At 37.0% G+C, this 22219-nt stretch overlaps 3 protein-coding genes across 14 annotated transcripts in view; 2 read left to right on the forward strand and 1 right to left on the reverse strand.

Annotated features, from left to right (window-relative positions):
- Positions 1–16271, forward strand: part of PRKAA1 (protein kinase AMP-activated catalytic subunit alpha 1) — a 35713-nt gene extending 19442 nt beyond the window's left edge. For all 9 annotated transcript variants that reach the window (XM_072757006.1, XM_026016670.2, XM_026016672.2 and 6 more), the window contains 6 exons: positions 3538–3682; positions 5001–5088; positions 8187–8411; positions 9766–10252; positions 10368–10494; positions 13286–16271. In XM_072757006.1, coding sequence (XP_072613107.1) covers positions 3607–3682; positions 5001–5088; positions 8187–8411; positions 9766–10252; positions 10368–10494; positions 13286–13530 — 1248 coding nt within the window. In that variant the 5' untranslated portion in view covers positions 3538–3606 and the 3' untranslated portion in view covers positions 13531–16271. The remainder of the gene's footprint in view (positions 1–3537; positions 3683–5000; positions 5089–8186; positions 8412–9765; positions 10253–10367; positions 10495–13285) is intronic.
- A 1955-nt stretch (positions 16272–18226) lies between these two features.
- On the reverse strand, positions 18227–22211 carry LOC140598761 (uncharacterized). The gene is made up of 3 exons (XM_072757295.1): positions 22101–22211; positions 19163–20124; positions 18227–18719 (listed from the first exon to the last, which is right to left on the reverse strand). The coding sequence occupies exons 1-3, from the start codon at positions 22209–22211 to the stop codon at positions 18464–18466; spliced, it is 1329 nt and encodes a 442-aa protein (XP_072613396.1). The 3' UTR covers positions 18227–18463.
- Positions 19293–22219, forward strand: part of TTC33 (tetratricopeptide repeat domain 33) — a 34838-nt gene continuing 31911 nt past the window's right edge. The window contains exon 1 of one of the 4 annotated variants that reach the window (XM_072757009.1): positions 19293–19374. The gene's annotated coding sequence lies outside the window, so the exon portion shown is untranslated. Of the gene's footprint in view, positions 19715–22219 lie in introns of all 4 variants that reach the window. The other 3 variants (XM_072757011.1, XM_026016689.2, XM_072757010.1) reach the window with 3 other exon arrangements.

Genomic DNA, 22219 nt, shown 5'->3' on the forward strand with positions numbered 1-22219 from the left:
AAGAGGTTTACTTAATAACCAGTTCCCTGGTTGCTCAGTATTTTCTGAGAATGTGAAGAATCATAGAATCACATTTGTCTAGAATCATAACTCTTTAGAGTTAGAAAAGACCTTAAAGATTATTTCCTTAGCCTGCTTACATAGATGTGGAAGCTGAGACTCACAGTTTATATGTTTACTCAAGGTCACGTGATTTATTAATGACGGAATTGGATTGAGACCCAGACCCCAGAACTCATGATCCTCCAACTCATGCTTTTAGGGTATACAAATACTTGTAACATATATCTTGAAGTATATATATGTAATTCCTACAAAATATATTAATACTTAAAGATCTAGGCCTTGCTAGTCAACCCTAGTCACATTTAAATTGCATTCATTTTTTGGTTTCAGAAATCTGATGTACCTGGAGTAGTAAGAACAGGCTTCATGAAGGAGGTAGGAATTAGACTTAAAGAATTTAGAGTTGGAAGGAACTTTAGAAGGCATTTGGAACAGTATCTTAAGTTGCAGACACAAAAAGTGAACACTGACCTCCCCTGCCCATATTTTTTTCTCATATGCAGGTTATATGGTATGCTAAAACCTCTTTCTAGAAGAGCTGTTATCTAGCAATAAGAAGTCATTTTTTCCCTCCCAGTCTAAAATTCTTTATATCATTCATTCATTTGTTCTATATAGCATATCTGTTTACTTTCATCAAAATCAAGCTCATTAAATAACCAAGTTAATTTTGATTTTACCATTTTTTAACATGGTTCATTTCAATTTTTAGAAATTCTACTTCCCTATTCATTAACCCTCCCTCCCACCACCATTATACCTGGAAAAATGGAAACAGGCATAAGTTGAATTGGTATCTTGTTTTCCTATCTTTTCCATTTGTCATATCTTGGTTATTTTACTTTACATTATGGGAGTTTTCTTCAGTTTTTACCTATTGCATATTAACATTTCAGCTGTCATATTTTCTATTTCAAAGATCTTTCTTGTTTTCTGAAATATTCTTTTTTAAATAGCCAATTCTACTCTACAGATACAGTAACCTTATCTGTCTGAGGATAATTTTTTTTTAAGCTTTTAATGTTAATTCCAGTATAGTTAACAAACAATGTTATATTAGTTTCATGTGTATAATATAGGGATTCAGCGATTCTGTGCTTGTCATGATAAGTGTACTTTTCATGCCCATCACCATTTCACGTCCCTCCACTCACCTTCCCTCTGGTTAGCATTAGTATGTTCTCTGCAGTTAAGAGTCAGCAATTGTAGTTCTTTTTTTTTTTTACTCGTCTGTTTCCTGCATTGTTACTGTATCTTCTTTGCTCTATTTTATTGGTCTTTGTCTTTTGTACATGGCCCTTCCTCAGATGTCTGGTGATTCTTGGTTGTCCACTTATATTTGATTTGAGTAAGGTACTAAATGCCAAACTTATGTAGGTGGAAGTTATTGATTGATGGGCCTTCCCATTGGTTGAATAGGTAGGGATCTGTCCATTTTATTAGGGTATACCAAATGTCCATAATTTCAAATATTTTCCCTTAGATCAGAAAGTTGCTCCAGAAGAAACCTTCCAGTTTCTTTGAGGGTATTAGCTTAGCTGTCAGTACTCTGAGTGCTGAATTGGGAAGAGGCCTGCAAGTATGCTGACTTCCACTTCACCTTTGTGTTTTCCTTCTGATGCCTCATCCCTGTGTTGGTGTCCTTGAGAACAGAGCTGGTTCAGCTTTCCTCAAAAGTAAATCACCATGGTCTTATCCCCCAGTAGGCAAGAGTTTAGAAATTCTTACGTTACCAATTGTCCTGTTTTTAGTTCTCTTCTCATTTCTCCCTTGCAAATTCCCAAGGCTTCTACGCTTTTCCAGGGTTCTGTGTGCAGGCTAGTTTATTATTGGTTTCCACCCCTGTGGGCTTAGGTTTCTGGTCTCTCTGGTGAAATCTAATTGTTGTTCATCCATTCTACAGTTTGAAGATTCCTCTTTTTTTTAATTTAATTTTTTATTTAAATGCAATTTAGTTAACATATAGTGTATTACTAGTTTCAGATGTAGACTTTAGTGATTCATCAGTTGCATATGAAACCCAGTGCTTATTACACCAGTTGCCCTCCCTAATGCCCATGAACTCCTCTTGATTACTACTGTCACTTCTCTTGTTCTTTTTGTCTTTATATGCTAATGTCATTTTAGTGATGTTTCAGTGTGGCGACAAAAGGTTCAGTCTGCCATGTTTAACTGGAAATATGCTTTAACTTTTCTTATCTTTTGTAGACTTCCCATCCTTCATCTTTTGTACTGTATTTGTCAGTACAGTATAATTTTCATTTTTGTAGCCTGTTTAATTTCCTGTTACATTTTGTTTAATCAGTTTTGTTTCACATTTAGGACACATTCTTTTCTTTCATTTAGTATATTTGATATAAAGTTATGTTAAAAAGTGAACCTACATTTTTTCTAGAATTAAGTGAGATTGCTAACATATTGTTATTTTCTCTAGAGGAAGAGTATCTCATAGTACTTCAGTAGTTTTAATTTTGGTTTCAAAATAAATTATAGTTTATCTTTCCTTCCAAATTGTCCATGCTATGTGAAGTATAGAAGTCTGGTTTTAGAATGCTAATTTTTGGCCTCTGTTAAAGAATGCATATTAGAATCTTTGCCTAGAGAATTTATAGGCTGTTTATTAAATGTGACTTCTTGGTGCAGGCTCATCTAAGTGATGGCTTACTTTTAGGAAGAAATCATAAAATAAGAAAATATGGATAAATGGGATGAGGGTTTTTTTTTTTTGAGTGAGGAGTTTTTAAAATTTTTAAAAATGTTAGTTGCTACTTAAGATAGCTTTTTTCAGGAAACAGACTAGAGACGTATGCTTTTTATATTTTATAAAACAGATGAATTAAGGTTTTTTGTTTAAACTGTATTTCAGGACATACAATTTGATTGCTTGCTAATTCATTAACAATCTTGACTGTTACTTCCTCGTATAGTCTAAAATAGTATCATCCACCCCAGCATAATTCTCTGTGCCCTTATTCTGCTGTATTTTTCTTCAGAATACTCCTTGATGTGATACTTATTTCTTTATTGTCTATTTTCATCAACTAGATTAGCGCCTTTGTTTTCTTCATTGCTGTATCTCGAGTGTCTGAAACAGTGCATGGCACATTGAAGATGCTCAATAAATATTTGTTAAAGGAATGAAGGATTAAACATTTCCGATTTATAGGAGAAAATACATCTAGTTTCAAGTAGAAATTGAAACTATTTGGATAGCTCATGAAATAGGAAAGCAAGCTATTACGATGTAGTCACAAGAGTGATAACAGAAAGTTGAGTTACTGATTTGGGTTCCAAGATCCTCTTAGCAATTCATGCTCTATATATCCATCTTCTCCTTGTTTCAAAAGTATTTCAGGATGAGGTTCATTTGAAGGTTTCGTGGATTTTGACTGTCTTATAGGTTGGAGAATTGTAGGTAGAAGAATTTCTTCTGAAAAACAAACCTTTAAAATGCTTCTCTACTTTTCTTAGCTGGATGAAAAAGAAAGTCGGCGTCTGTTTCAACAGATCCTTTCTGGTGTGGATTACTGTCACAGGCATATGGTGGTCCATAGAGATTTGAAACCTGAAAATGTCTTGCTTGATGCACACATGAATGCAAAGATAGCTGATTTTGGTAAGGAGATTTTTTTATAGTTTCACATATTATGTTTAATGAACATCAATAGCATTTTTCAGATAACCTTTACTTCTGTGCAATGGATTGAGTATCCCAAAATAGTGTATCCTCACCATTTTGTCTATGAGCTTACAAAGAGGAGAGATAAGGAATTCTCTTCTTAGTTTCATGTCTTTAAATTGAGTTTTATGATAGTAGGTAAATAATTTAAGTTGGCAGCCTTAGAAGCGTCATTTGGATAGAGACTTATTTGTGAAAGAGAAGGTAGCAACCTTATTTCCAGTGTGTTTTTTTGATCGAGTATAGGGCAAAAAGAAAGACTGGAATGGGTTGTTTGAGCTCTGAAAGCCAGATGGTTAATTATATGAACAAAATTATTTTTAAAAAATTAAAATATTTTAAATGATAGAAAAGCATAATTTCAGCTTTGAGGATCATTATTTTGTCAAAAATTGGAATTTTTCCTTTATTTCCTGTATAAATTGCCATTGACATTATTATATCTAAGAAAATGAATCTCTGCAACTCTCTTTTGCTTAGCTTCAGTTCAAATCAGAGGAGATTGGTGTAACTATTTTCCTCAGTTTTGAATATATGTATTATAATTTATAGAGATTCATTGAACAGTGTCAATCAGCTCTGAGCTATTGATTTGCTGCTGCTGCTGCTATTGTTGTTGTAACTGACTTATTTGACTGCCATATATTCCTCAGTTGTCATGATGATGATTTGCTTTTTTTTTTTTAAGATTTTATTTTAAATAATCTCTATACCCAACCTGGGGCTTGAACTCACAATCCAGAGATCAAGAGCTGCTTGCTAGCACCTGAACCAGCCAGGAGCTGGTTTACCTAGTGCATTTTTGAGGAGGCAGAGATTTCTTTATGGAGTAAAATTATGAGGGAACTTTGATATTCAAAGTTACTGTTTTTTTTGTTTTTTAAAGAATCAGAACAGGGGTTAACAGGGGTCAACAGAAACTCTGAATTTTAATTCTTATACTCATCTGTTGTACATTTTTTTCCTAGTAATTTCTGTATTAATAAATTTAAATATGCCAAGTTTATTCTAGTAAGCAGAATAACCAATATCTTTATACTCATTAAATTCCAATAATGCACTTATTTTAAATGCTGAAACATTACAAGTTTTAGGGCATAATTGCAAAATATTTGGAAACAGTAAAGACAGAATTTGTTGAAGCAAAGGACAAAATGATGATTTATCACTTTAATGCAAACTCAGTTTTACTGTTCAATAGGGTTTTGTTTTTGTCCTTGGGAAATCTTGAAAAGTTGATTTTGTGCATTTTCAGGTCTTTCAAACATGATGTCAGATGGTGAATTTTTAAGAACAAGTTGTGGCTCACCCAACTATGCTGCACCAGAAGTAATTTCAGGAAGGTAGTATTTGACACCCTTTCTTCTACCCCAGTACATTTATAATTGCCTGTTTCTCTTAGATTTTGTCTGTCTGGAGTGTCATATTAAATTCTAGTGAAAGGATGGGCAGCCCGGGTGGCTTAGTGGTTTAGTGCCACCTTCAGCTCAGGGCGTGATCCTGGAGACCTGGGATCGAGTCCTACATCCGGCTCCCTTGCATGGAGCCTACTTCTCCCTCTGCCTGTGTCTCTGCCCCCCCCCCCCCCCGCCCCCCGTGTGTGTGTCTCTCTCTCATGAATAAATAAAATCTTAAAAATAAATAAATAAATTCTAGTGAAAGGAAAGACATGTCTTATTCTTTCCTTATCCAGAAAATGTTATGTTTTAAGAATAAAACATAAGTAAGAATTAAGGATTCCATTTATGGAAGAGAATATTGGATTGCAAGTCAATACTGTATTTAAAGTAGTTAGATGAGAATACTTGTCACTTTTTTCCCCCTGTAGAAGAAATTGAAAGTTTAAAACTAGCAAGTTGTTTTTTTTTTTTTAATTCATATTTATTTTAGAGCATGCAGGTATGTGTGTGCAAGGGGGTAGGGGACCTGGGGGAGAAGGAGAGAGAATCCCTAGCAAATTCCCTGCAGAGTTTAGAGTCCAATGCGGGGCTCAATCTCAGGACCCCAGGATTGTGACCTAAGCCAGAATCAAGAGTTGGATGCTCAGCAGACTGAGCCACCTAGATATCCCTAAAACTAGCAAGTTTTAAAAGTCAGACATTAAAAACTTGAATATAGAAATATCTACTAGTTAGAAATGGTTTATTTTTTTTATTTTTATTTTTTTTAATTTTTATTTATTTATGATAGTCACAGAGAGATAGAGAGAGAGGCAGAGACACAGGCAGAGGGAGAAGCAGGCTCCATGCACTGGGAGCCCAACGTGGGATTCGATCCCGGGTCTCCAGGATCGCGCCCTGGGCCAAAGGCAGGTGCCAAACCGCTGCGCCACCCAGGGATCCCCAGAAATGGTTTACTTAAATGAAGAGTTAAAAGTGTAATGTGTGAGGGGCACCTGGGTGGCTCAGATGGTTAAGCATCTGCCTTCGGCTCAGGTCATGATCTCCAAGTCCTGGGATTGAGCCCATCAGGCTCCCAGTTCAGCAGGGAGTTTGCTTCTCCCTTTCCCTCTGCCTCTACCCTGCTTGTGTATGCTCTCTCTCTCTCTAATGAATAAATAAAAAATCTTAAAAAAAAAAAAGAAGTGTAATGTGTACCTTTGATTTTTCAGAAAGAAGGCATTTTTTAAAAACATTTTATATAGAGGGAGGGCATAGCGTGCACACAAGTTGAGGGTGGGCAGGAGAGGGAGATATCCTCAAGCAGACTCCTTGCTGAGCACAGAGCCTGATCCCAGAACCCTGGGATCATGACCCTCATGTTCCAAAATCAAGAGTCAGATGCTTAAACCAATGGAGCCACCCAGGCATCTGATAGAAAGGCATTTTGTAGTTCTGTTTGTGATAAGATGTCTTGGGGAATTGGACTGAAGTATGATAAAATCTTCAGACTCATTTATTTTGAATTTTTCATTTTTTACATCTTCTAGAGACTAAAGTATTAAAAGAATTCTAACCTCTCAATTTACTGACCGGCAGCATTGATAACATGAGGATCTTTGTATAGTGCAGCTCTTCGAATAGTTTAGATGGCAGGAAAATTTAATTTTTTAGACTGTTCTTCACTTTACTGAAATTAAAAATAGACTATTAAGTTTACTGGTTTCCGTAATTAACTTTTAATAACTTTACACTCAAACTATGTTTCTTTGTTTGAATGTTTCACATCCTAATTCAGAATGCAGAAATATTACAGTATTTTCATAAGCTTGCTTGCCTGCCTGCTTAGAGAAATTATATTTAGGTATGGCTATGGATAAGGCAGAAGTATCTAATTTTATTTATTGTTTTAAAAGATTTTTTTATTTATTTGAGAGAGAGCACACAAGCATGAGCAGGGAGAGGGGCAGAAGGAGACAGAGAAGCAGACTCCTTGCTCAGCAGGGAGCCTGGACTCAGGGCTCCATCCCAGGACCCTGGGATCATGACCTGAGCTGAAGGTAGATGCTTAGCTTACCCAGGTGCTCCAGTTTTAAGTATCTGATTTTAAATTTATCAAGATTCATATCATCTTTTTATATCAGCTTAATGTTCAAAAAATAATTTCATTTGTATCATGTAAATTCTTTTAGAAAAAAATAATTCGAGACCCAGCAACAGTGTTAATTAAATAAACAAAAGAAATGTATTCTAAATATGCATATATACATGGGCCATTACTGAAGTCTACTTTTCCAGTTTGGATAAGGTCTTTCTGTGAGGTCTGGATGAGTGGGAACTTGTACTCAAAGCAGTATCTATGGATCAGCTCAACAATTTATTTGATCAGTTTATAGACCTCCTTTCCCCAAAGCCAGACTTTGATCTAATAGTCTGCAATTAGTTAAGTCAGTTGGCTACAGTGTATTGTAAATACCAGTGTAGACTCTTCTGTGAACCAGTCAGCTTGGTTTTCTTCCACAGCCCCAGGCCCTTTTTGCCTTGGTAGGAGGTCTCGGGTTATTGGGAGAGAGTGGGTTTAGAGTTCATCACTAAAGAAAATTCTTTTTTTTTTTTTTTTAAGATTTTATTTATTTATTCATGAAAGGCACAGAGAGAAAGGCAGAGACTAGGCAGAGGGAGAAGCAGGCTCCAGGCAGGGAGTCTGATGTGGGACTCGATCCTGAGACCGCAGATCACGCCCTGAGCCAGGGGCAGTGTTCAACCGCTGAGCCACCCAGGCGTCCCACTAAAGAAAATTCTTAATTGATGTTATGAGGACCATGGTAAGGTAGTAAGAACAGAAGTTTAGCTATAGTCTAAACTTAAAAAAATTTTTGACTTTTGTTTTCAAAGATAATACTGATAGAATTAGTATAGAATCTTTATGTGTAGTATGTAGCAGTGACTATAGAAACCATATTGTAATAGTTCTTTATGAAGTATCCATATTTAAAATTTTTTATTAATTGATCGACTCTGAAGTTACTAATTATTTAATCGATTGGTATTTCCTGTTACAGATTGTATGCAGGTCCAGAGGTAGATATATGGAGCAGTGGGGTTATTCTCTATGCTTTATTATGTGGAACCCTTCCATTTGATGATGATCATGTGCCAACTCTTTTTAAGAAGATATGTGATGGGATCTTTTATACCCCTCAGTATTTAAATCCATCTGTGATTAGCCTTTTGAAACATATGCTCCAGGTGGATCCCATGAAGAGGGCCACAATCAAAGATATCAGGTAATAATGCAACTTGGAGATTATCAGATCTAATAGTTTCAACAATACAAGTTAAGTGAAAAAAATAGTTGGACAGTATATACAATGTAATGCCATTTTTCTGTTAAAAATATAGTACATAGGCATATTTATTTTATTTCAGTATTTAAAAATACTAAACTAGCTACCTTAGGGAAGGAAGATCAGTAGTAGGGAGGGCTTTCACTTTTTACTTACGCATCTTTCTTTTGAAATTGGAACAGTGAATATTATATTAGTTTTTAAAAATGAAAAGGTAGGTAATGTGGAATAAAAAGGACCCTGTTGGGATGTTACCTTTGTAGTTGTTCTTTAAGATTTTCTGTAGTATGCCTCATATTTGACTTTTATGTAGTCTCATTAGGATTAATGCTTTTCACTAGCAGCAAGTTTCTGTGTCACTCTTTGAGTTCTGATCTCGTGAGTTACTGTTTTTTTCTTTTCTTCATCTTCAGTAATGACATTTAATTGATGTGTGTGGTTTTTGGGTAGTATACATTGAATCACATGTGAAATTACTGGTTTCTAAGTTTCATATGGAAGGGCATGCTTATAACTACCAATGGAAAAGGACAAAATCATTCTTTAAAATTTTAAATATCTAAGTGAAAGATGCTTTTTTCTTGTGTTTTACATACTTTTTCCAATTTAAATTGGAAAAGACTTAGAAAACACCCAAAAAATAGAGATCTAAAATGATCTTTAATTTATCACCCAGAAGATAGTCATTGTTCTTTTGGGTGTTTTCTTTTCTTGATGTTTTTAGTTTTAGCAGTTTTTGACATAGTTCAGGTCCTTTTATATATGGAGTTATGAAACTCTTAGTTCCTTCATTAAAAATAAGGAGATATTATCATCTTCATAGAGTTGTTTTATGAGGTGAGATAATGTGTTGGAAATATTTAGCCTAAAACCTACCATTATAGTAAGCATTCAATGAATGATACTTGTCTGTTTTTGTTGTTACGGTTTTTTCACTTAACATTATATCAAAAGAGAATTAAAATCACAGAATATGTTCTTTTTCTGAGCTGGAAATAAGCTCATCTTCATCATTTGTCATTGTCATTTGTGCCAAAACTTTAATAAAAGTGTAGACATTTATTTTCCTGTTGGTACAACATTGCTTTCTCCCTCTTAAAACCAGAGGGAGATTGTAGCATTTCCTCCAGTATATATACACAATGAAATGTGAGCCAGAGGAGGAAAGTCTCAGTTTGAAAAAATGAAAATATGAATATAAATGAATTCATATCCTAAATTCCCCAAACTGTTGCTTGCAGTCTCATTCATCTCTACTCAAAATCCTCCTCCTGACCCTGCTGTTTTCTCTCAGGGAACATGAATGGTTTAAACAAGACCTTCCAAAATATCTTTTTCCCGAGGATCCATCGTATAGTTCAACTATGATTGATGATGAAGCCTTAAAAGAAGTATGTGAAAAATTTGAGTGCTCAGAAGAGGAAGTTCTCAGCTGCCTTTATAACAGAAATCACCAGGACCCTTTAGCAGTTGCCTACCACCTTATAATAGATAACAGGAGAATAATGAATGAGGCCAAAGATTTTTACTTGGCGACAAGCCCACCTGATTCTTTTCTCGATGATCACCATTTGACTCGGCCCCATCCTGAAAGAGTACCATTCTTGGTTGCTGAAACACCAAGGGCACGCCACACTCTCGATGAATTAAATCCACAGAAATCTAAGCACCAAGGTGTAAGGAAAGCAAAATGGCATTTGGGAATTAGAAGTCAAAGTCGACCAAATGATATCATGGCAGAAGTTTGTAGAGCAATTAAACAACTGGATTATGAATGGAAGGTAAGAAAAAAAGGACATTCTGATTGTAGTAAGCACATTTGGCAAACCTGTAGTTTATAAATTGTTTTCTAGAAGAATTGCTTTTGATTTTGCTTTTGTTCATACCATACACTAGGTTGTAAACCCTTATTATTTGCGTGTTCGAAGGAAGAATCCTGTGACAAGCACCTACTCCAAAATGAGTCTACAGTTATACCAAGTGGATAGTAGAACGTACTTACTGGATTTCCGTAGTATCGATGGTATGTACATCCCACAAAACAACATAGCTGACATACTAGACCTTGTTACCTAACTTGCCTTTTTAGTCTTTGATTCTTTTGAAGCTTCTTGAATTGTTCCTAGTAATCAATAGTGAAAGAGTATAAAATGTGATTTTGTGCCTCTGTGATGTCAACATTTGTGAATCATGTTTTTCTTGTAATGTTAGTGTATTGTCCTTTTAAGATTATCTTAAAGCAGGCAGCCCGGGTGGCTCAGCGGTTTAGCGCTGCCTTCAGCCCAGAGTGTGATCCTGGAGACCTGGGATCGAGTCCCATGTCAGGCTCCCTGCATGGAATTGAGCCTGCTTCTCCCTCTGCCTATGTCTCTGCCTCTCTCTCTCTCTCTCTGTGTATGTTTCTCAGGAATAGATATATAAAATCTTTAAAAAAAAAAAAAAAAAAGATTATCTTAAAGCCAGATGCAGTCTGGTCCTAAAGGGATAGTTTCTGCCACATTTGTTTTTTTGGTATGGTTCATTTGGTAAGAAAATGTTTTATTTAGAAATAAATGTTGACTTTTTATTAAATATTTTTATATCTGATATTTAATTTCGTTTTCATTCAAGAATTAAAGTACCATTAGCTTTTAGAGTTGATTGATAAGGCATTGTGAACAGATTTGGTTAGTAGCTTATAGGACAAGGAATTATTTGTCAAGTAAAGTTTCTTGCAGGGCACTGAGGGAGAAATGTTTTGGATAGTTTAGGGACTTATGCTTATTTTTCTCCTCTCACCCAGCCTTTTGCTCCCAGCCTGACACTAGACACATATCAGAGATACCCATCCTTTATGAGTTTTGTGAGAGTTACATGATTCCAATTTTATGGAAAGTAAAGTGTTCACTTTCAGTAAAGTGTTCTTAAGTAATCACTTTTATATGAATGCACTTTATAAGGATTCTTGTGACTAAAGCATCTTATGTTCAAGATAACTGTCATAATTAGTTAAAAATGACATTGTTAACTTTATTTAGACTGTTGTGCATTTCTATTTACCTACAGTCATAAACAATCAGAGACAATCTGATGATCAAATCACTGAAATATTCAGACTTTTTAAGTTGGGTATTTTAATTGGTCATCAAAATGATGACCTTACTGCAGTATACAATCTTTAAAGTACCTCCTCAAATTTTTTTAAAGAAACATTAAATACTGTTTTACTGTTTTAATAGTTTGAAAATGGAAACTAGTACTCAGAAAATATGTCTTTGATTACCATTATGTAGTTTGTTAGAATATCTTAACTATTTAGATTGGGTTGAGGTAAATTATTAATTGCAGAAAGCAGATATTTTTGTTCTTTTTATTTTTAAATGGGAAAAATATCTTTTATCCCAGTGTATGTATGAGTAGACTATAATAGGCTTAGTAAATGGTGTGATACCATAACATGGTTTGAAATTTATTTTTTTTAAAGATTTATTTATTTATTTGAGAGTGAGAAAGAAAGAAAGGGGGAGACGGAAAGAGAATCCTAAGCAGACTCTCCACTGAGTGTGGAGTCTGATGCAGGGTTCAGTCCTGTGACTCTGAGATCATGGCCTGAGCAAAATTAAGAGTTGGATGTTTAACTGACTGAGCCATCCAGGCACCCTTGAAATTTATATAAATTCAGATTTCCCACGTGCAGACACACTTAAATAAAACTAATTTATGTCATCTATTAAAAAGCCTGATGGAACACAGGTGATTTATAATTCAAGTAAATACTCTCTCTATCCTAGCATTATAAGAGTATAACTGTATATATAAATGTTCTCTCACATACAAAAAAATAAAAAATAAAAAAAATAAATGTTCTCTCACAAACAGACCCTTTTTAATTAAGTACAAGTTTGGCAGTTCTTCATTGGCCAACTCAATTGAGTTAAGATACATTAACACTTTTACTTATTAATTTACCTATGAATTTTTTGTTTTCTTTAAACCAATGGATAGTACCTTCGTAGTATCAGAAGGACACAGGTTTGAGTGGTGATATACTGACTAGAGCTGTTTATCTCTCTGTCCAGATGGTGTTTATCTGCTAACAAATACCAATGCAGTCTGAATGGAATGGGTTTTATATTTCTCATCGTATTTGTATCAAATTTATAACCTTAAGTTTTTTAGCCCCTGGATTTGCCAGTTGAATGAGCATTTACTATTTTTGTACTCTGTTCCCAACTTTAGTTTTTTCTTGATTGCTGTTCGTTGGAATCGTGGCTCTTTTGTGAGATCTTAAATCAAATATGAAGAGAAAGTGGGAGATTAAAAGCACTAAAATGACAGGAGATTCAGGTTCTAGCTTTATCTCTCTGTTCATTTGTCTTGTTTTCTGGCAAGTCACTTCACTTTCTGGGATTTATGTTTTCTTATCAATAGAACAAATAGTTGGATGAGGAGATTTCCAAGATTATTGCCAAATTTTAAGTGCATTTATTCTATGACTTTAATATAGAGGGATTAATTTTTACTGGTAAGGAAGGATGTTTATTGAAACCCATGTTACTAGTTTTTTGGGCTCTTACCTTTGGATTGCAAGACTGATGAATAACTATGTACTGTACCCAATCTTGATTAGCCATCAGAATACATGGAAGAATACATAAAAGGAAAAAAAGGCAAGTGGTTTAACACAGACTCATCACCTCTATTTCAGAAAAATTCAAAATAAACATGGTCTTGATAGCTGGTCAGTGGTCTCACTCAAAGAAGCAAATTAAATACTATTAAACTTTTTTGGGGGTGTCATGGATTATAATACATTGAAATTTTTTTTTGCCCAGATGAAATTACTGAAGCCAAATCAGGGACTGCTACTCCACAGAGATCGGGATCAGTTAGCAACTATCGATCTTGCCAAAGGAATGATTCAGATGCTGAGGCTCAAGGAAAATCCTCAGAAGCTTCTCTTACCTCATCTGTGACCTCACTTGACTCTTCTCCTGTTGATTTAACTCCAAGACCTGGAAGTCACACAATAGAATTTTTTGAGATGTGTGCAAATCTAATTAAAATTCTTGCACAGTAAACCTAAAACTTTGCTTATTTCTTTGATAGCAATAAGCATGCATAATAAATCATAGCCAAATGCTTCCATTTATAATCAAGTTATACATAATTATAACTGAGGATTGGCCTTTTGGAATGCAGTTTGCACAGGAATTGGAATATGATTCATAGTTAAAAGCCTAATGTGCAAAAATGAATTAAGATAATTTTGTTGTTCATTGTTCAGTAGGCATATAGCATAATGTAATATTCATAATGAATTATAGGTCTCTCAGGCTCACTTGATTTTTGGCTATTTTATATTTAGTGTATACAGGGCTTTGTAGAATATTAATTTACCATAAAGGCCTTCATATATTGTTATATGTCGATATGTTATATAACTGCTTCATAAATTTATTCAATAAATATTTGCTTAGAATCCCCAGAGACCTTTATAGGAAGTTTTGTTTTGGGGGCTCCTTATTTTCTTAAATAACAAGTATCTTTCGACAGTAGTCATGTCTGGATGATCTTCCATATCTCCTCCTTTAATATTCTTTAGTATCTGGTAAGCACATCAGAGATATTAGACACAATTAAAATTCTTCTCTGTAGCTTGGTAAGTCCAAGAACACACAGAACCTATATATTCAGTTACTCTAGGCACTTAGGTAAATCTTACAATTTTTCTCACTATATTCTGTACATAAATTTCTTTTTGTCATGAGCTGAGTTGCATATACTATAAATGAATCGTGTTTTTTTTTAATGAATCATGTTTTTGTCAATCTCAAATTCTGCTGCTCATGTCAGTATTGAATGTATATAAAAAATTTCTAGTCATTCAATTATGTATCTTTTAAATTGATTTAGCACACAGAACATTTCTTACAAACTGTTTAAATGCTCAGATAAGACTTTTTCTCCCAAATTTTATCATGAACATTTTTAAAAACAGAAAAATTGAAAGGCTGTAGGGTGATCACGTGTGTATCTACCACTTAGATTCCACACTGGTTAACATTTTGCCATGATTGGTTTATATCTATATATGTATATAGATATAGAAGTGTGTATGTGTGTATTTATATATATACATATATATATGTAGGTATATATATATGCTTTCTCCCCTGAACCATTTGGATGTTGCTGACATACTTAATCACCCTCAACACTTCAAGCCTCTCCTAAAAATAATGACATTTTCCTAAAAAAAATACCACTACTATAAAATTACTAATTCCCTAATGTCATCTAATCATGCATATTTAGGTTTCCCATTTGTCCTGCAAATACTTTTATAGCTTGTTATTTCAAACCAGAATTCAGTGAAAGTTTACACATTGCATTTGGTTATATCTGCATAACAACATTATTTCAATAAAATATGGAACAGATCAGTTAGTGCTTCTAATGGTCACATTTATTTTGGATTTTAATCACTTTAAAAAGTAGCATTCTAAAAAAAAAAAAAAGTAGCATTCTAGGAACTGCCTAAAGATGCTTAATTAATCTTTTTGTAAGATCTATATTTTCTTTTCCTTGCTCTTTCCTTTTTCCCAGTAGTAGCATTCCATAACAGTTGTAAATGAGGATTTAAAGTCATCTCAGTTAAAATTGGTGTCATGTGTATGCTAATAAGAAATAAAAGATACTCTAGCACCCATAATTGCCTTATACTATTTTAACTTCAAGCATTGATTTTTTTTGGTCTCAATTATTTTTCCATTGCAAAAGAGCTACCATATTTCTCCTTTAATAACTTTGTATTATAGAACTTTTTTTGGCAAATACAGTGAGCACCTATGTAACCAGATGATAATGTACTCAAGAGTCTTGATAACTTGTGTAGTTAACTGTAGTTGTAGATTTGGTTCCAGCACCCCTAGAAACTTGCACTGAATTCAAAAGAAATACCGTGCTTCTTTTTGTCCAGGGCTTGTCTGTTCAACTTAGAAGCTGTATAAAGTAATAGGAGTTCAATTTAAATAATAAGTTCAAAACTGTATTTATAACTTGTATGTGGCCCTGTGTTTTGGGGATACTGATTTGATGTAGGGTCTATAAATGCAGCATTATGTTCCTGATGTTAAGAACAGAAGACTGTATTTTTAAGGTTACAGATTTGTATATAGAACTAAAACATCATCATAATGTCTGTATAAGCTGTTGTTGGGGGTGAGGAAACAAAAGGAGGAACCAATTAAATCGGACCTTCTAAAAATTGTTAATTTTGTAAACTTTGCTTCTTGTTAAGTTATTGTGATTCCTTTTAGTTACTGAATTTTATTTTGAAGATATTTAAATATTGCACTTGTACAAATAGTATGATAAATGCACAGATTATTTCAGTAAATTCTTTTTTAAGCTGGGATATTTGAAATGACAACTTCTGGTTGAAAATGTCAAGGTTGCATCAGAATTTTCAAAAATTTATTGTAGTTTGCAAATTCTTACTAACTGATGATATAAGGGAGTCAATGCAAAGGATTTTTAATCTTTTTTTATTATCTTTTCAGCAATTTATATTTTTTGTGATTTTATGCAACCATATTTTTACTTTGTCTCGACAACTGAAAGATGTATAAGGTTTTTGCCAGAAATGTACTGTATAAATAGTTTTAAATATAACAGATTTTACTGATATGTAAAAATTTTGCCATTAAAATAAGTGATTTCTCACAGAGAGGAACTTTTCTACCAGGTTGGGGGATATGGGAGCTTAATATATCTAATTTAATTTCGCTGAAATAAACTCCATTGCTTTTACTTTGATTATATTTTCTCTTGAGATGCTTTTGTAAGTTTTTCAGAGTTTTAAATGATTTATATCAAAAGTCCTGTGCTCTCACCCTCTACCCTCCGTTCCCTGCTTTTTGACCTTGCAGTGCTACCATTCACACTGAATGAATGCTTGATGGACTGTGGCTAGATGTAGAACTCTGCATCTGTGCTCTGACTGGCACCCTTGGAACGAAAGACAAATGTGTGTTTTTTAACTCTTTCCCCTTATCTCCAGTCCATCTTCTCCACTCACAGCAGAAGTCTCATTTTCATGGTGACTTCTTCTGACAAAATGAATGAAGTTCCACATACAACTATAAATTGGTAATAGGGTAGAAATCAATCTTTGTAGTAAAGTATTTCTGAGAAGTGTCCGTGTATGTTTTGATTTGGGTATATTTAAGTATATAATTTAAAATACTTTGACTTAGAAAATGGATGATAAAAAACACTTTTCACGTTACATTGTGCTTAATTTTTTTAACTCCAGGGAAAGCTAAAACACCTGTTCATAGCTGATCACCTGTGCACCTTTTGACAAAGTGTCTATGAAATATGGTGCTTAAATAGATTTTAACACTTAAACAATAATTATTGTCTCAGCTAAATTACTGATTTTTAAATTTCATCTAAAAATTAACCACCTGAACAAAATATTAAGATATATGCAATAAAAGCCTAAGTGGTTACCAGTTTTCCTTGGTTGTAAACATTGGATTTGGTTAGAATTCCACTACTGTTAGAATTCAATAATGAAATCTCATATTCCAAACAGCATTGTTAGAGCTTGTGCTAGATTGTTGGCATTCTAAATCTTTAAAATAGTTTGACAATTGTAACAAAAGAAAACAGTACTAAAGAATGTTATGGGGCAGCCCGGGTGGCTCAGCGGTTTAGGGCCTGCCTTTGGCCTGGGGCGTGATCCTGGAGACCCGGGATCGAGCCCCACATCGGGCTCCCTGCATGGAGCCTCTTCTCCCTCTGCCTGTGTCTCTGCCTCTCTCTCTCTCTCTCTCTCATGAATAAATAAAATCTTAAAAAAAAAAAGAATGTTATGAATAGCACCTAAGATTGTTCTTTAGGGAACTTATAAATTGCTCTAGATACTTCTTTACCCTGACTGTATAAAATTGTATAATAAATTCTCGTTTGAAAAAATCAATACTTATTGAACTGTTCTACTGTAGACAAATAGACTGTTCTATTTATTGTGAATGCCAATAAATGTTAACTATGATGAATTTAGAGGATTTCTAGCAACTTGGAAAATGATCATATTGTCAATAAACAGCATGGGAAATGCATTAAATATATTTAGGTACATTAAGTTCACAGGCCAAAGTAAGTAGGGAATTGATGGGTGAAGTGTGAAAACTCAGTGTTGGAGGTAGCCTTTACCAGAGTAAAATTATTGGAGAGTTTTAGGAAAGAACCCTAGAAAGCGGTACAACTTCAAGCTCCACTTAATTATTCACTCTCCAAACTATATCCCCTCAAATAGCTACTGTGAACCAAGCACTAAGAATGTGACCACAGGCATAAATCCTGCTCTGAGTGTCTTGTCAGGGAGATATATATATTTTATTTTATTTTTTGGGGGGATATATATATATTTTAAAAGACTTATAAATTTTCCTGTTTTAGGCTTGCAGTGAACATAGACGTGTCGACCCCCACCCATAATAAGAAACATTCATCTACCTTTGTGTCCTTTATAATTAATATCATAAGTTATATGCTCCTATATATTTCTATGATATGACTATATTATTGGCAACACCATCAATTGTTTTTCTTGAAGTAACAGGCTCTGTTCATTTTCATAAGGCCTGAAAATCTGGAGAGCTGGTTGCTTTTCTAAAATAAGAGTTGTATTCCCCAAAAATGTATCTAGTTCACAAGTGCTTTTACTTGAGATATCATATGCCAACACACAGCAGACGTACTTTATGACTATCAAGGGTCATTTTAATAAAATGATTTTTACTGCTTCATGGATATTCTTGAGTGATTTTTTTGGGGGGGGGTGGGGTACTATGAGTATGGTGAAGAGTACAGTGACAAGCACGGTTTGGTATCATTGCCTTGCTTCCAGCTGAGCTGCCATCAATTTTACCCACCACTGCTTTTCTATTAACAGGGCAATGTCAACACTATGAAAAATGGCAAATGATGTTTTCCTGTCAACACGAAAATACTTTGTAAAGGTCTTGGCAACCCTCCAGCGCCTGAGGATCACTTTGGAGAATCATTGTTCCACAAGCAGCGGTCCTCCATGGGGTAGGGGTAGGGGAACAATTTTTCTTCCAGGGACATTTGGCCATGGCTGGAGTAACTTTTGGTTGTCCCAGCTGGTGGTGGTGGATGCTGATGACATCTCGTGGGTAGATTCCCGGGGATGCTGCTAAACCTCCTACGGCGCATAGGAGATCATGCAGTCTGAAAGACGATGCTGAGATTGAGAAAGCCTGGTGTACAAAGACGGTCTCCCTTTGCACAGGATAGCTACATCAATAAATTAATGATCTTAATTTTTCCGTTTCCTTAACAGTTCCCTGTGTTCCATTTCCCCACTTTTATTATTTGCAAGACACACACCACAGCTCCTTTCAAGTTAAAATTCGTCTGGGCCCAGCTGACTTGTTTTTTTCCTACGGGGCCTACAGTGGCACCACGGGCCTCCCTTCCCCGTGGAGGTGTGCTTGTCTTTGCGTCTGGCCAGACCCTTGGCTAGGCTGTAAAGTCCTTTAGGGCAAGGTTCTATCGTAATGCTCTATCCCCTCACATAGCTTACTGCGCACCAAGCACTATATCCAGTGCTATGTCCCCCCTCCCACCCCCTCACCCCCCAGACCCTTTCCCCGGAGCCTCGTCTGTTTCACCTGCGGACTGGCGGGGGCTGCCTCCCTCTGTGCGCACCTCCACCTGCGCAGCCGTAGTTTCCCGCGCTCACGCCCCGCGGCCGCCCGCGCGCCAGGGGCTCCGGGCCCCGGTGGCCCAGACTACAAATCCCAGAAGGCAACGGGCGTGCGGACGGCCGCAGTGGCTTCTGGGCTTTGTGGTCCGGAGACCGGGATTGGCAACCCGGCAACCGGTAGGGCTCCGAGAGTCGCCTCTTCCCGGCCCGCTTCTCTGCGCGGTTCCGACGCCCCGGGTCGGCCAGGCCGGTTTCTCGGGAGACCTGTGCCCCCACCAAAGGCAGGCCGCTGGGAGGTCGGGCGTGTTGGTTTCCGTTTCCGGTGGGCAAAGGGCGAGCACAATGTAAACACGGGACCAGGGGAGTGGTCAGCAGGTACCTGGGGCTCCGCCGACTGCGGTGGGAGCCGGAGGAAGGGCCGGAGAAGGAGGCTGGTGGGTCTCGCCGGGAGGGGACGAGGGGCCTGGAGGCGTCGGAGTTGCGGCCCGACAGGGCTGTGGCAGCGCGGGACGCTAAGGTGGGTCTCCTGAGACGCACGATCCTGAGGGGTCGGGCCCTCCCGGACGCGGCGGCAGGAGCGGCGGCCCGGCCCGGCCCGGCCCTCAGCGGCGGGAGGTGGCGCCCGGGGCCGCCTTCCTGAGCCTCGCACGGGAGCTCGCTAAGACGGGTCTCTCCGCGGTGACACTTCCGGGCACGCTGCCGCTTGACTCTCCGCTCCGAAGCCGTCCCGGCCCCCGGAGGTGCTGTTCCCATTTCCTGCCGCTGTTCACCCGGTGGTTTCTCGCCTTGGGCGCTGCGTCCTGCGGTGCAGCGAGGACAGACGCGCGTGCCGCGTGGCCGGGGAACTGTCCAGCGCCCACAGTAATTCGAATGCCCGCTGTCGGGGTCGTACCGGCAAAAGAACGTAGAGCACGGCACGGTGTGGAGCTTTAGGGTGTTGATGAGCCCTCAGGTCTATGAGACGAATCTGTGTTGTTTCCTGAGTTGAACGTGAAACCTGTATGATTACGATTGGCCCCTACGACTTCTTGTCCGAGTTAAAAAAAAAAAAAAAAAGTAAAGGCTAGTAGGTGCCTTGTGCACCCAACGATAGATTCAGATAAGTCTTATTTTTTTTTTCAGATAAGTCTTATTTATACGAAGTTTCAATTTCACGTTCAGATAACCTTAGAGGAACATTAAACTTACACTAATTAAGGTATCGGAATCAACTCTGAGAGTGTTAAGTTTTCCAGGCTAGAGAGTGTTTTGCAGATGTCCTAGGAGTCACTTTTTAGCCTTTTATTCTTTATTTTATTTTATTTATTTATGAATGATTTTATTCATGAGAGACAGAGAGAGAGAGAGAGGCAGAGCCACAGGCAGAGGGAGAAGCAGGGTCCTCGCAGGGAGCCCGACGTGGGACTCGATCCGGGGTCTCCAGGGTCAGGCCCTGGGCTGAAGGCAGGCGCTAAACCGCTGCGCCACCCGGGCTGCCCTAACTTTTATTTTTTTAAAACTTCTCAGCCTCCCCTCCAGGAAGCCTCAAGTGTCTCCACTGAAGTCCTAGAATCCTTTGTTTACTCTCTAATAGCACTTATTCTGGAGTGTATTGACTATACTTTTGTGGTCTCTAGACAATTCTGAAGAAAGTACAAGGCTGTGCAAATCGCCTTGGTAACAGATTGATGCCTTTCAGCCCCAGTGGGCCCTTAGCACCACTATCTTTATTCATCCCTTATTGCTGCGTTTCCCATTTTTCCATTCTCTGTAGTGTCTATTTCGGAACTTTTCTATTCCTCTCAAGTACCCAGATCTATTTCTTTTCTGTTTACTGGGAGCAGATGACTAGCTGCCTATTTCTCTGGGAAATGTGAAGCTCAGGAGTGTGAGATCCTTCATTATCTTTTCCCCCTACCCCTGAACTTGTCTGTACTTTTCATTCAATAGCGTGGATGTACTCTTTTCGCTCTCTTCAAGGCTAAACTTGTCAACTGCTAGTGGTCATCAGGCCTTTTATACTCCTGTGACATCATTCTCTCCTGATGTCCGCAGCCTCTGCTCTCTAGAGGAGCTTAAAGGATTGGTGAAGGAAGATGGCAGAAACACCTGAGGCGGTGTTGTGTGTGGCTTTTTCATATATGGTTGAGAACCACCATCTGGGGTCTTGGCCTGTACCTGTCTTTGACATTTAGAACAATGGTTTAGATTGGAGGATGAGGGAGGGTAATGGGAGTCTGATTACCTATTAATTCTTGAAAAATATATGTGGGTCTCTCTGTTCCTTTTTCCTTTCCTCTCCACCTTAACCCCTGCTCCCAATAATAAGTAGACCTGACCAGTGATTTCTAGTGTAGTTTGCCTTTAGTGAATGCACCAGGTTTTCCTCTGTTAACAGGATTCCCACACTACCTGGTTCCTCACATTGATGATTTAGAAACAAAGTTCCATTTGGAAACTTGAAGCCAGAAAAATGTGATCGTCCTCATTCTTGTCGCCTTTAGGGACAATCATATCATAAATACAAGAGTTCTGATCGAGATATATTATCCTGAAATCTTACCGAGACCTTCCTAATGATTTATTCTCTTACATTGTCTTCACTCTGTGCCTCGGGCCTTCTGTTCCATAGTAACCACACTTCATTTTGAGCCATTTCTTGATTCTTCCCCTAAGTTCTTTAGAATCATCTTCAAACATAGGGAACTCATTCTCCTATTTTATAATGGGTCTGGGGAGAGAGTTTGGCATTGTCCTTTCCCTAGTGTAGTTTATAATCCATTACTCCTCTAGGCTTTTTGAGCAATCTCTTCTCAGATATGTGGTTCACCCATATCTGTCTGTGTATTTCTTGATTGCTGTAATTTATTGAAACTTCCTTGTATTCATTAGGAACTTAGGCACATGACCTGTAATTTTCTTACCCCTCCAAGTTCTGCCACTATCTTAGGCCTTTCCATGTGAATAACTTCATAGTCACTTTTCCTTTTTTGTCCCCTTCCTTCTGTTGATGACTTATATTTTACTTCAGCCATGTGCATCA

This window comes from Vulpes vulpes, chromosome 4, assembly GCF_048418805.1.
Source record: "Vulpes vulpes isolate BD-2025 chromosome 4, VulVul3, whole genome shotgun sequence".
In the NCBI taxonomy this organism is placed as follows: domain Eukaryota; kingdom Metazoa; phylum Chordata; class Mammalia; order Carnivora; family Canidae; genus Vulpes; species Vulpes vulpes.

What these genes read in the sequence shown, in the direction of transcription:
- LOC140598761 (XM_072757295.1), bottom strand. Translation starts at nt 22,211, where the DNA reads ATGGCTGAAGTAAAATATAAGTCATCAACAGAAGGAAGGGGACAAAAA. An exon ending in TAGTGGCAGAACTTGGAGGG is followed by an intron (nt 20,125 to 22,100) that starts GTAAGAAAATTA and finishes AACACCCTAAAG; the next exon opens with CTCCACACCGTGCCGTGCTC. An exon ending in CAGCCCCCGCCAGTCCGCAG is followed by an intron (nt 18,720 to 19,162) that starts GTGAAACAGACG and finishes ATCGTCTTTCAG; the next exon opens with ACTGCATGATCTCCTATGCG.